Here is a 15072-nt window from a genome sequence, read left to right on the forward strand (position 1 = left end):
ATTGATGATTTGTTGATTGCAGATGTACGTCTAAGTATGACTTAAAAATGTGTCTTGCTGAAATCAGTCAGCGTCATGGTGATTGTGACCTTGCCATCTAATCAAGGTTGCCAGTTTCCAAAACAATGAAAATATCACTGTTGAGGAAAACCCCCTTCAAACTTCCCCATTTGCTCATTCTTTCACAAAAAAGGCCGAGATTTGTGTGTGAAATCTAGATTGAGTAAAAATGATTAAAGAGGAACCTACTTGAAATATAGTAACGTTGTGGTCATTGTTTGTTTTCCTCTTCAATGGTGGCTGTGCCTGAGCAATGTCAGTTAAAATGGGACTGTTGTTGGCAACACATAAACCTCCCTTGTCAAGACAGGAATGTCACTAAATGTGATAAACAAAATCAGGCTCATTTTTAGAATTTCATGTTGTAGCATCAAAATACCTTCCAATAAAACTTGTTTTATGCCACATAACTGCTCATAGAACATATTTTTACATTTTCTTTTCCCTCAATCCTTATTCCTTGTTTAACCTAGACTATCTGCTGTCCACTATTTCTTTAGGTAATAATCTTTGTGGATTTATATATACGCATTCTGGTTGTATGTGTAGTAATTTTTCATCTTTAAGTTGGCATCAGCTCAATTGTTCAAATGACAGGTTTAGTACCGGCTTGTGGCTAACCCAATCACTCTAATTGGTGGCTGCCACCCAGCCTATGGTCACATGTAAACTGCAAATGGACTATTTTGGAATGGGATATTTTCTTTGGCCAACTGTTTATATGCTATTCGACATGTAGGTAGATGTTTATACCTGTCTTCATCTTGTAATCAGCAATTTTGAGTATAATCTGCTTTCTGTCATACAGATATGCCTATATTTTCTGTCATATTATAATACATTCACCATAAACAGGAGGCTGGTAGTGTTAGTGCAGAGCTGTCTCCTGTATACAGAAGTGCACAGATATCCCATGTAATTTCTTAGAGGCAAAGAAGTTCATGTGGGCAGCTGTTTACATGACTGCATGTCTACAGTGCACGACATCGTTTTTTATCAATTAAGAGATTTTTGCTGCTTCTTTTATACTTTTGGGTCAGCCTTAAAAATACTAACAGAAATTTACTGAAAATTACAGTCCTAGTGCTATAAGATTTTTTACTTCAATTGACCAAATAATATGCCATGGGGCACAGGATATCAGAGCAAACATATGTTTGATGGACAGTTTACAGCACAAACTAATAATCACTTAACCACTTAACTGTGTTTCAATACAGACCAATCAGACTAAAATGCTATATGACCACAATGTAGAAAAAAAGTTAACCTAGGTTCTGAACTGAACCAGTTGACCAGGTTGCCTATAAACACAAGTGATTAGATTCAGCTCAGAATCAAATGTATTCATGCTTAATAATGCACTTACGTTGATTGGAGTAACTATAGAGCAAAATTACTATAGTGTATACTGTGGTTGAGAGCATATTAGTATCACATTCTCCATTCGTCATGACCTCTGCATTTCCACACCAAGATGTGTGTTCCCATTCTGTAATGCACTGTATTGTCAGAGCAAATTATCCTTTTGTTATGGCTTGGTTGGCTGCATTCAGCAGCACAGCCCTTTCCAGGTAAGTCATGCATTTTTTCCAATGAGAGAATGAAAACTAACACTCAGCCTCCACCACAAACTGTCTCAACTTTTCATCTTTGTCCACCCTACTGTTGCACAGCTACAGTGTTTATCCACCCATCGCCTTGCAGAAATGAGGTCAGAGCATTGAAAATGAGCTGCTGTTTTAGACTTAAGCCAAGCTCTGTAATTAATTGGCCCCGACAAGCCTGAGCCTTTTAGGTGATTGATCAGTCCAGTGTTTTGAGGCAAATCGATGTCGCAGTGTGGTCGAGGGGCGGCTCTCACATGATGCTGTGGAGGGCAGGCACACGGGGAGTAATGTGATCAGGGAAAGCTCCTGTGTGTCTGCTCTGCTTAATACTCTTCTGAGCTGTTTTCAAGGGAGAATAAAACAGCCATGTCACTTTGTTCACTTCAGACTAACTAGAAGAGCGAGCACGCCATTTTCCCTCTTCTTGTTGAGTCTCACACTCTTTCTTCCAGTGCTAACACTGTCCTCAGTGTTTACCTAACCCATATCTGCTGCAACTAGCAAGCAGCACAACAAATCATGTATCTTAGAATCAGCAGTGGAAAAGAAAAAAACGCGAGTCATTCAGCTAATGCTCTTTTCCAGGTTGACGTACACTGAATGTGCAGGTAGAGGGCTTTTCCAAGGACACATTTTTAGGACCCATGGGGGGATCAAACCCATTGCCTGACCTTTGTGTCACAAGATGGCCTCCCCCACCATCAGGCACCCTGAATATCTGAGGTTAATTTGCGTAGCTGTCTCAACCCTGAGGCTATATTTTATGTCCAATCTCATATGAAACCATTAAGGAAATTGCAATTTTCTTGTACTCATTTTGAAGGCAGGTGGACAGCATGTACCTTAGATGATTATCTTTTATGGAATATTTAAGAGATGATTGCAATCCTGATGAAAAGCATGCAACTGCTGTATTGAGAAAATCCAAACGCTTCCTCTTCCTTCATTTTTCCATCAGACGTCCTTTCAATTCAATAGGTCAGTGGTATTTTCTATTTTTATATCTCATTTCAGATTAGATTATCATATGTCCTCGTCTAATTCTGGCTGGACTGAGAGGAAATGAGCACCCTACAAAGACGTTCTTGTCCTTAGTGATCCAGCAGGGTTCTAATTTTGGCCCCCTGAGACCAGCAGCCGGCTTCTATTAGATTATAGCCACAGAGCAGATGAGACAGTAGGTGATGTATTACAGAGCATAATTGGAAAATTGCTCATGAACTTAGGGGCTCTTTGACCCAGAATAGCCATATGTTCTTCACCAACCAAAAGGGTCTTTTAATGCATTGCTGTTGATAGTCCGATGTCTGTTTCAAGCTGAGGAATGTCGTGGGAAGAATTCTTTGTCTCTTTTAACTGACTTGTTTGATGTTGAGGCTTCAGCTTAGTTGTAGAGAAAACTGTTTCTGGTAATGACATCAGGCTCGTTACTCCAAAAAACTGTAGTTAGCCTTTATTTTACTTGTGCCAGTCCCTCCCAGTTTTATTACTTTTCTTTGTAAGATGTAGTATAATAAATTACTTCTCACTTTTGTTAGTAAACATTTTACCACCTTATATTGAGTGTCACAGTACATTAGCCAGTGGAGGGAATACTACCAGAAGCACCTAGGGGAAGGTTTCAGTGTTTGTATTTTCTGCTCTTTTCTCTATTTCTGTGTTGTGGTTCTACTGACTTGATGGAATTGCTTCCCAGTGGTAACATACATCATCAGACCCATTAGTGTCAGTGATGAGCCATGTAGGCTATTCCATCAGCAGACTGGACCAGTCGTCTTTCTTCTCGTTCTGATTCTGACAGTCATGTGCGGCAGTTAATCAAAAATCATTCAGGGCACACAGAAAAACATGCTGTTGTCCACACACACACACACACACACACACACACACACACACACACACACACACACACACACACACACACACACACATTACACAAGATTACATTTTACTTTTACTGTTGGAAGTTTAGTTGTGTCCTCAGCATTTAAGTCATTAGGCCTGTATGTGTTTTTCCATGCAGCTCTCCTCTCTCTGGCAGGGGGGAGGAACTGTCTTTCTACAACAAATCAATATATCTACCCATGTTAGTGGGCCTGGTACTCACCACACTGGATGAAAGCTTTTACAAAGCTTTTTGTGGAGAAAGGAGATGATGCCTAACCAGCTCAGCCCAGAATCACTCAGAACAATGGTGTAATTGAAGATCATTGGGGGGAGTCCCTGCCTGTGTGGCTGTGGGCCTGGGCATCTCACTGATGTCCACTGGCCTGGAGACCCCACAGCAGAGGCCTTTTCCCCCTCAGGCATGGATGTGACCTGATTCAGCTAACTGGGCTCCAGAATACCCCCGCCCTCCAGCCATCCCACATGCATACACAAATGGTCACACACCACATTTGTGTGTTTTTTTCTGTTTTTCACAGTGGCTGTGGTCCCTCTGTATGGTCAGCTCACATCGTGACTCACAGAACATTGCCCTCTTCTTAAAGGGCAGTTTGACCCATAACGTGCTTTGTAAAGGTCTGATAAAGGCGGAGTAGAATGGTGGGGAGGATATGCAAAATGCATCTATGTGTTAGGAAAAAGTAAAAAGCGGGAAGGTACTTTTCGGATATGATTACGTTAGAAAGATTAGATAGAGTAGTTGCTTGACAGAAAATCACAATTATAAGTGTTCAAGTTATTAACATACACTGGTTACAACTTATAAAGATCTACTGTTTTTCTCTGCTTTATATCCTTGTACATTGAATATCTACTCCTAAGTCTTGTGGTGTTGAGCATTTTTCACATATTTTTGACATTATATAGCCTTTTACAATTATTTGATTAACCAAAAAATAATCCATAAAATGTATCAACAATTAAAATAATAATTTCTTGTATCTCCAATTTTGAGAAACTGTTTTATCTCATTGTTCTTGTAGATATGCTCATGCCTTGCATTTACTGAGCAGTGAAAGAGAGAGATTAATATCAGCAAAAGATGATTGGTGGAGGGGTTTTTTCCCTCTCTCCCATCAGCCGGTGTTGCACACAGCACCATGGGTCGATGGATCAGTGGGCCGCCCACTCTCTACTCCTACAGCTCAGTGTGCGCCTCCTCATTTTGGCCTCCTGCCTAGTCTATTTGCAGCATCCCCATCTCAGATTTGTCTTTTCTTTGTATCCTTTCAATGCAGATATCAGGGATGTCACACAGAAACAATAAGACTAAGACCATGTTGTTCACACAGCCACTGGGTGTACAAACAATGGTCAGCTCAATAGAATCAAACAAAGCACATTGACCCTGGTCAAAAAGGATAACTTGGATCATGTGCAGCCCAAAAGAGCAGAAGGATACTGTTTTCTCTCCTCCCTTGAGACAGATCCCTCTTCTCTATTGATTAGAGACTGAAAGCTACTGAATGCAATACTCCATGCAAGACAAGGTCATGTAAAGGCGTAAAAACCCTCAAATGAATTACACACTGCCCTTTGACTTTAAGGACTGTGACAACAAAAGTAAAATGTTTGTGTGCTGATTATTTGGCTGATTGTTACATTCTGTAACATATGATTGTAAACCATGTCCAGTCTGCTGGAAACTGCTTTTAAATTCTCAAGACAAGCCTAAAATGAGTTTTTTGGGGAAAAAAACATTTTATGGGTTAAACAATCAATAACTCCAATTTCTCCTGTCTGCAGATGGCAGGTTACACCATATGCCCCGTTCTGTTGGAGCAGATGTCCCCAGCTCAATGGCTCCTCTGACCGGAGAACGCAAGTCCTCTGCCCCCATCCACTCCAGCCAGCCAGTTCTCTTCACCTTTGATGTGCCTGTGCGCCACACACACCGTAGCTCCCTGTCCAACAGTGCACCCCAGGACTACCTCCTCCTCCACCAGTGCATGAGCAGGAAGACAGAGAGTGCACGGTAAAGGTCACGACACTCAGGCGTCCTGTGTCAGTTTCCTGTTATCCGTTAATGCAGGTCAACATACAGGTTTACAGCGCTTCCTCAGTTAAGAAGCCCCTTAGGGTTAGAACTACTGTTATGGGGGGAAAATTATCCAACTGCTTTGTGTGTACTGTACATGTGTGTGCATGTTTGTGTGTGATAAAGCATTGTAGAAAGATTATAAGTGCTGTAATTGAGGAAGTGCCAGTCATTAATAACGATATTAGGCTGAAGTGCATAGTCTAAAACTAGACACAGTCTAAAATAAGTAATAGATAATCTTGAAGAAATGTTTCTGTGTGTATGGCAGATAATCCTAATTGCAGAAGCCTGAGAAAATATAAAAAAAATATTTTTTTTGTTATTCACTAAAATGTCATTTTATTTTAAAATGATAAAATACCACAGTGTGGTAGTGTTAATGGACAAAATGGATTTCTATTACAAAGTATGTCATTCTGTTAAAAATTATAATTATTTAAAGATAAATAATTATAATTTTCATCAGATGTAAATGTCTGTTTTTGATTAATCAAGTGTATTAAATTCCAGAAAAATAAAGGTATTTCATCACATTAATGCCAAAATATATAAAAATAGGCTATATTTCCAGAAAAGCAGAAATGTTAAAACAATTGGTCGATCAATCATTGAAACATTGAAACAACAAAATAAGCACAAGTCAAGAGGTGTTGATACTTGTCAAGTAACTGTATGCACTGGAGATGCACACCTCTCTCAGCTATATGCTGAGCCAGAGAACAAAAGGACCAAGTGTTTATATTAAATGCACTCCTGAGTTTTCCATTAACATTCACCTCACCTCCTGCTGCCATCATGCCTGCTTCCAAGAATCAAAAGGCAGCTTTAATAATGATGCCATTCAGCAGATAGCCGGCACAGTAGATGATCAATGAGCTCGAGGCTGCAATTCATCACTCCTATAGGTTTAGACTAGCACAGGGTAGAACTGCCCTCTCAGCCACACGATTTGCACATAAATCTGCTGTGTTGGACCTCTGTGAAGCCCAGGAAATCAAACCTCACAATCCATCTCATCAGCTTTATGCAGAGATTTCTGTCACTCCCTCACTAGCTTCTGCTCTGTGGGTCTGCTAATTAAAACAGGCATCTGGTGGTGGGGTATGATTCACGTCAGAATGAAACTCTACTGGTCTGATGACCAGTGGTATGAATTAATCTATGTAAGAAGGCTCCATGCAGCCACCATGATGGAAGGCAGGGTGATGAACACAATTATTGATTGATGGTTTAAATCCTGAGGAGACAGGAGGAGAATTGATGAAACACAGCGTGCCATCTGACATGAAAAAGAAATGGAGTCAGAGAGAGCAAAATGTTATGTCAATATTAATTGTATTACAGAACGTAACATATGACGAACAGCTGATGAAATAAGACATTACTCATTTAAAATTCTTACATTTATAATCAAGATTGAACATAACCATTAAAAACCTGCAGAATGGCGAACACAAATCCATAAAAGAGAGAGAGAGAGATTAGTACAGACATAAAGAAACGACTCATTGAGGATATCTTATCTTTGCATTGACCAACTAAGTCGGACCATTGGTCAGCTAACTGGCTAGAAATGTCTAAGCTGTAGGGCTGCTCCAGTTGGCACTCAAGGTCAAGCCCTACAAAGGAGCCAGAATAAATGAGGCATGTCCCTAGGGTGCCTAACCGAGGCTGAGAAACTGTGGGAAAGTCATAGCATTCTCCCTCTTAACATGAATATCCTCTCCCTGTCAACACGGCCTGTAAACAAATCAGGTTTTCAAGGAAATAAAAAAAATCGAATGCATATTCTATTGCAGCATAAAGGTGCTCAGGCACTGATGTCTAGGTGTGTTTTTTAGATGTGTGTTGAGACCTATAGGGGTAAAGCTTCCCTAGTAGAGCTACAGTGCCATCTAGTGACTGTTTGGATAATTACACTTAAATTTGCATTAAATGCTATTGAAAGATAATTATGATTGCTGTGTTTGTGATAGACCAGCATTAAGGTGCATTAATGTAGACACTGCGGGGACATTAAAGATTTAATCTGTGTATGTCTTTGTCCATGTTGCAGGAGTGCCAGTTTCTCCCAGGCCACACGAAGCAATCTGTTTGTAGGGAGCGACTCTGCAGTGCAGAAACTCTCCCATGGCTTTTCTCACTGTCTGAATGGCATGGGTGCTCAGTTGCATGGCTTCTACAGCCTGCCCAAGCCAGGAAAACACCAGTTACCAATGCATGATGACTCCTCCCAGGAGGCTTGTTACGTGCTTCCCCGGGGTTACAGCTCCGAGGCACCGGTTCACAGCAGTCTAGGTGAGCCTGAGCTGGAGAATGAAGAGGTTTACACCTTCAAAACGCCCTGCAACACCCTCGCCACCATGCACAGCAATGAGCGTCCAACTGACAATTACGACCTTCCTACGCCACCTGGCTCCTTCTATCAGATCCCCCGGACGTTTGATAAGAATCACAATGCATTGACGCCCTCCAGCTCTGAGTCCTCTTGTGCTCCTCCTCCCAGGCCCCCTAAACCTAGCCATGGGTCAGAGGGGCAGTGGGGGAGTCCCCAATCAGTAGGAAGCCAGAACGGAGAGTTGACGTCTGCAGTGTCAGTTATCCCACGCAGGAATACTCTTCCTGCTGTCGAGAACATCAGGCTGCACCGAGGTACACTGAATGCAATACGTTCCTCGTGAACGCTGCTTGTTTCTTTAAACACAACCTCTGTTGAGTCATACAGATCTTTTGAAATTATGCATTTCACCTGTTTCCTGTTTTTCAAATGTAAGTCTGACTTGATCAGTCCATTCTCTTGTGGTATTGCAATGACTTTGCGCTTCCTCTCTCCCCCTCCCTTCTCTCACTCTTTCCCTCTTCCTCTATCTCTCATTTTACTGATTTAACACGAGCAGCTGAGCAGAAACAAACGGGCCAGTCTAGCAGACACTGTTCTGTTGAGACGCTAATGAAATTCAAGCCATACAGCCTGCTCCAGAATGCCTCGTTCCAGGCTGATAAGCAATAAAAAAAACACTTGCAGACACAATGCACTGCCTCTTATTATGCTGTGTTCTCTGATTTGCCAAGCCCATGCTCAGGCCTCATATAGCTAGTGACAAGAACTGACCTATGACCCTTGTTAGTGAGGCTACAGGCTGTTCATACACCTGTGCTGCAAAGACTAATTATAACTCAGTGAAGCATTTAATAAAATGTCACTCGAGTTCTGTTTGTTTCATTAGAAACATGACTTTACTCCTTGAAATGTCAGGCATTTTTGTCTAAATTGGCCTCTATTGCATTGATTATTCTGTTGTTGTGTTTGACTTATGTAGGTTTGGCGTTGTACTATTTCACTTAAGGAGCACTTTTTACCTTTTAGGGTTCATGGCAGTGGTAAATATTGATCTCTCTCCACAGGTTCCTCCTTTGAAACTAACAGCCATCACCGTCCCATCCATTTCAATAACTCAGGCCAGTCAGTGGAGTCTGTCAATGATGGGTTCAGCTCCTACCTGGTGAGTCACTCTCTCCATTTAACTGCACTCCTTCCTCAGACAGATACTGTCAGTGCGAAATCAAAAACTGCAGAGATAGAAAATGCATTTCTACTATATTTACTCCAACTGAATGTTGCAGTTTTTCTGCAATATTGAGCCCAGCGAGTTTAAGAGAGTCATGTGCCCTCTGTCTCGCTTGACACTAGAGAACCAAAGCTCCTCTGACTCGCTCAGACAGCGGAAACTCAGATGACAACTATGTGCCCATGAATCCTGGCTCCTCGCCACTCAGCGCTGCCCAGGCTGACAGTCCTAAGAATATCTACATCCCTATGAGCCCTGGGCCACATCACTTTGATTTCCCAGGATTCTCTGCAACATTACCTGCCCGTAAGGGGAGCAGCGCCTCCCTGTGTCACCGGCCCAGCCGTCTCAGTGATGTCACACCACCACCCATCAACCGCAACCTCAAACCTAACAGGAAATGTGAGTGTTTGACAGCAAAGTTATCACTGATCTAAAAGCATAGGTTTTCATGTCTTTTTAATTGCCATTTTTGGCTTCAAATCAGCTCCAAAGTCTGCATTGTTATTTGTTTTTATAAAGACAATGACTTTTGTTGACAGTGTCTGCTCTTGTTTTCCACAGCGAAGCCAACACCTCTTGATTTGAAGAACAATGGGATCATTGATGAGCTGCCATTTAAGAGTCCAGTCACCATGTCCTGGAAACGGCCCATGTGAGTCTCATATAAATCATTCAAGCTAGGTCACCCAAGGCTACTCACAAACACATATACACACACAGTTTGATGATACAGATTGGTGCTGTATTTTGTTTCTGCCTGCGGTCAGAAGGTAGAAGGTAGAAACACTCACAGTCCTGTCTGCTTTGCTTCAGGCCTGCTATGAACTCCATGTCCTCCCAGCATTGTCGACCCATCTCTACACAAAGCATCACCAGCACGGACTCTGGAGACAGCGAGGAGAATTATGTGGCTATGGTAAGTCCCAATAGCTGGAGGGGAGATCAGAGAGCACATTGTGTTCTTTGTTTTAATGATCCACTTGTTTGCATGCTACACTTACTCAGTGAACCCTGTGTGAGTGACACCTCCCTCCTGTCCCCATTAGCAGAACCCAGCGTCTACCTCCCCAGCCGTGAGTGGCACCAGCAGCCCGGCCCCTAGGAAGTGTGGCAATGTGGACTACCTAGCACTGGATTTCCAGCCTGGGTCACCCAGCCCACACAGAAAAGTAAACAGATGATTTTGTAGACTTAATTTGTAATAGCATTTGTTCTCACTTCTACCACAGTGTAGTCTGTCCTCAGGCCAAAATCTCACTGCTGTCTTATTTATCATTCCACAGCCCTCTACATCCTCTGTGACTTCTGATGAGAAGGTGGACTACGTGCAAGTCGACAAGGAGAAGACCCAAGCACTGCAAAGCACCATGCAAGAGTGGACCGATGTGCGGCAGTCTACTGAACCTGCCAAGGGGGTCAAGTCCTGACACTGACCTGACAAAAAAAACTCAAGTCCAAGTCCAAGTCAAGCATCTCCAGTGTCATGTTTCTATCATTACTATGAATACTGGTTGGGCTTGTTTAAGACTGAAATATTTGGACAAAAGCCATAACCTATCTTGCCTGTTCTCTGTGATGATTTTTACTGCAGTGCACTGCTAACACGCAGGATATCAGGCCATACAGATGAAGCGCCCTGCCAAAGCTCTTCGTGCAGACTGTTATAACACTGTATGGACAATTGATTATGTGTATGAAAATATCATCCTTACTCATCAATCCATCCTTTATAAATTGCAAGCTGTCCCACTTGCCCCCCTCTGCAACAGTCAAACCTTTGTTTGCGTCTAGCAAGTAATTTACCCAATGCTGTTTAAAAGAGTAGCAGAGGCTAACTGGTCGATAACCATATTAATATACTGTAAGAGTATGCTTACTGATCTCAGGAATGCCAAGATGCACTCCAATTTTGGCATGCAGGCAGACTCTCTCTTTTCACTTCAATCTATCACTTGTGCTGAGTCTTGCAGAAGCAGTGAAGAGATTATTTTCACTGCGGGCAATCATTTCAGCTTAGCAGTGCATGTCTGGTAAGAGGGGAGTGAAAAAAAAACAGCCTTACAAATGCGTAAAGGCACGTGTCAGAAGCCCTAATGATAACTATACATGGCTGTTGCCTCGGTTTCAATTAAGTATGAGCCCAAACCATATTCAAAAGCCGTCAGGCTGGATGGCAGGCCAATTATTTCAATGCAGGTACAAAGTCAGTAACGTCCAAATCTACAGAATGTAGAAAACAAGACAGGCGAGAAGAAGAGGAATCTTGTATGCTTTGACTTTAGTGGTCAATTTACTTCAGGTAATAATCTAATACATTTCATGGTAAATGTGCACTGACCAAGAAAATTATTGAGTTGGAAGAAGTGAAAATAAAGCAGGAGGTGTACTTTCCAAGGAGTTCAGATATCCTCCCTCTTTCTGTCTCTCTCCCTCTCCCTCTTTTTCTCCCTCTATCTCTCTAGAGACCATAAATACAAGCTAAGTAGAAGGAGAATAGCATATTTATGTTTTCTGGAATTCAACCATTCAGTTCTTCGGTCTTTGATATGCGACACACTACAGCTATGTCTCTGAAGAGTAATTGTTTCCTGTATGTAAATTATTAATAGAATGACATATTTGCAGCGCATCTTGTTGACTGTTAGAAATTTGATGCACTTGTCTGAGACAAAAAGTGCACTGCAGTAATGTAACATTGTGCTTTTCTTGCAAAGGCACCCTGCCACAATGAAGATTGATCAGAGTCACTTAAAAATAGTTGAGGAAAGAATGTTTTTTTAATTTCCTGAAACTCTTCTATTTGTTTAATTTGCCTTATATTTTCATTTGATTTTAGACTGTAAATTTGGCCTTTCATTATTCACAATATTATTCAAGTAAGAGCCATATTGTATTTAGGACAACTGAGTGATCAGTTTCTAGTTCAACTTAAGTCCAGTATTTCATTGTGGGCTGGAACCACTGAAGGGTGAATCCCTATTTGATCTTAAGATGAATAGTGTGGCCATGCAGTGCTAGATGGTATTATTGATTATTTCATTAAGATTTACTTCTTAATGTTTTTCTACCATTTTTACTGCTTTTTGTATTCTTTTTATCATTATTTTCTACTGATAAGTGTAAGCAGGTGATATTCACAAGAACGGGGTCAGGCTAAATTAAATTTGTTACAGTGTGTATTTTATTCGTTTTTAAATTCCCATATTTTATGATCTATACATGAAATGGGGAGGCTGGCAGTTTGAGTTGCACTGGCAAAGCCCTTCCCGGGTGAACTGTGATTCACAAAGAGCGAGAGAGGAAAGAAAAGACTGAAGAAAAGCCTGTCTCCCCGTCAGTCTCTGAAGTGAAATGGATGTGTAATTTATTATCTAGAGAGACCTGTTGTAAGCAGAAGAGCTGTGTATGTGTTGTGGTAGATTGTGAGTTGTAGTATGTTAAATGACAGCCTGACTGGGCGAGATTGAAAACACTGCTCAGATCTACTGTCAGACTGTCACTGGGTTGACGTACTGTACTAGTAGAGATCATTTTTTTAACCACTGTTATTGCTACTACTGTAAAGCATTTGCAGATTGCTTGTGTGTTAATTTATTAATTTATTGTGCGTTTTGCAGTTGATAATTGTAAAAAAAACAAAAAAAAACAACAACAACAACCAAACAAGGAAACATTCTCTCTACTAACATTGATGTATGCAAAGTGTCTTGATTTTGTGAAGCAATATGACAAACGATGCCAGTGTGATGGTAATGTGGTACAGTTCATTTGGGATACACATGAATACAAGACTTTGTTATTCCTGTATTATGGTAGACTTAAACTGTGGACATAGAATAAATCAAGAAGTGAAAGAATGGTGCTAAGGTTCCTCTTTTAAATATAAACCAAAATACTGTTTTCTGGCAGACACGATACCGTTACTCATCTTTCACCCACACATTCTTAATTGGTGCAGTAATGCAAAGAAGTTGAATGTCTGCTGCCCCCTGTCGTGTAGGACAGCAGCTGCATCCTTTGGTTTAGTGTACGTATTAGATGATAATTTACTTTTACTCTAGTTGAGGGTTACCCTTGTATGAGTTTTCGAAAGCTGGTACACATACCAGTGATTTGAGTCAGTATTTATGGCTGTAAATCTTTTTGTACTAAAAGCTTACAAATATGCATTCCCATATGCCTCCGTCATAACTTCAGTCTTACACAGGAAAGTGACTAAAACTGCATTTTTACTTAAAAATTGTAAAATGATACATTTAATATATCATAACTTATAAATAAATAAGTGTAGAAATAAGAATATGTTTCTTCAGATCTCCTGTTATTGTGATCTTTTTCCAGTAATCACCAATGAGTAATATTCCATTTCCTGGCAAATAAAAATGATTAATCAGTTAAACATGTCTTAGTAAACCAAGATGCTAATGACAGATTAGATGACTCACTGAATAGTAAAGGCAGCTAAAAAAAACTAGACTATTTCTTTACTCTAAAACCTCTTGCAGAGTGAACTCTCTTTCTCATGGATATCACTGATACTGATGCTGGCCAGTGTACACGTAAAGGCCAAAACTGAACCCCATATATAATTGGTCTGCTCCTGCTATGGGCAGCATCTCTTATTTTTAACAATTCTTGTGATACATAAGGAGCTCCTTCTAAATGTGTATGGCTCCTTAAGGAATATGTGGCTTTGTGCAGTAACAGGTTTGTAAATCTTTGAAAATGTTAATCAGTATCTGTGGATTTGAACTAGTTTTTCAGTCAGACTCCTGTCAGACTTTTTCTATGAAAACACAAGATCCACTGGGTATGTAGAAATTCTGCAGGATTCTTCATTTACATACAACAGCATTTCTACAATCCAGATGTTAGATTTTTAAACTCCTGTGAAGGGTGATCATTAAATGATTGCTGAACATGATGCACACATGACTAAAACTTGTTTTTTTTTCTCAGTTACTTACCAGCAGAGTATTCTGCAGTAGTCCTGCTATAAATAATTGATTGAAGGTGTTCTTATGATGCAGGCTGTTTTTAAAGCAACATCCCCATGTGTTTATGGTGAGGATGACAGACTCTTTTGGACTAAGCAGAGCCTAAGTTCCACCAAGTAACAAAACAGTCAATGAGGGACTAACTTAACACCAAATAATATTGTCTCTATAAACATAACAGTGTCTATAACAGTTAACTGAACAGTTCATTTCCCATCATCTATGACAGAGGATACCTGGAGCCTGTTAACAAGCACACTACCAAAGGCTTTTCTACAATTATCATTATTAATATTATTACACTTTTTAGTTATTTTTTAAAGGGCAGGAAGGAAAGTCAGTTTTCTCTTTGCTCTTTCTGTGTAGACTGTGTATAGTCTCCCCATGTTTTTGTGGGGTTTTTCTAGTGCTTCAGTTTCCTTCTGCTTTACAAAAACATGCATCCTGTTTCTGTGAATGTCAGTATGATTGTCTGTCTGTGGTTGTAACCCTTAGTACTGACATCCAGTATTCATCTTCATCTACTAAAGGGTGAGACTGCAACCACCTTTGACACACAACTTCAGATTAGTAGGTGATGAATAACTGAAAGTATTTCACAATGATTTACGCAGAGAGAGAGAGTAGACAAATCCAACTAAATTCACTTTACCCATATTTTAGTGTGAATGGTAAGTAGCATTAAAATTTAAATTTAAATTTTCTCCTTCTATTTAGATGTTGATGAATGTTTTAAGCAACAGTCAACAGTTGTAAATAAAAAAAAGAAGTGACTTGCGTGATTTCAGCTACACCCGCCCCCTCAGTTTCCAAAAAATGGGGCAAATGAGTGTTCATTGTTTTAA

At 40.5% G+C, this 15072-nt stretch overlaps 1 protein-coding gene across 3 annotated transcripts in view; it reads left to right on the forward strand.

Moving 5' to 3' along the window:
- gab2 (GRB2-associated binding protein 2) overlaps positions 1-13087 on the forward strand; it is a 34270-nt gene extending 21183 nt beyond the window's left edge. For all 3 annotated transcript variants that reach the window (XM_051397491.1, XM_051397492.1, XM_051397493.1), the window contains exons 3-10: positions 5364-5592; positions 7715-8310; positions 9064-9161; positions 9350-9629; positions 9792-9882; positions 10044-10146; positions 10277-10399; positions 10514-13087. In XM_051397491.1, coding sequence (XP_051253451.1) covers positions 5364-5592; positions 7715-8310; positions 9064-9161; positions 9350-9629; positions 9792-9882; positions 10044-10146; positions 10277-10399; positions 10514-10657 — 1664 coding nt within the window. In that variant the 3' untranslated portion in view covers positions 10658-13087. The remainder of the gene's footprint in view (positions 1-5363; positions 5593-7714; positions 8311-9063; positions 9162-9349; positions 9630-9791; positions 9883-10043; positions 10147-10276; positions 10400-10513) is intronic.
- Positions 13088-15072: the final 1985 nt, after the last annotated feature.

Source organism: Dicentrarchus labrax, unplaced genomic scaffold (assembly GCF_905237075.1).
Source record: "Dicentrarchus labrax unplaced genomic scaffold, dlabrax2021, whole genome shotgun sequence".
Taxonomy (NCBI): domain Eukaryota; kingdom Metazoa; phylum Chordata; class Actinopteri; family Moronidae; genus Dicentrarchus; species Dicentrarchus labrax.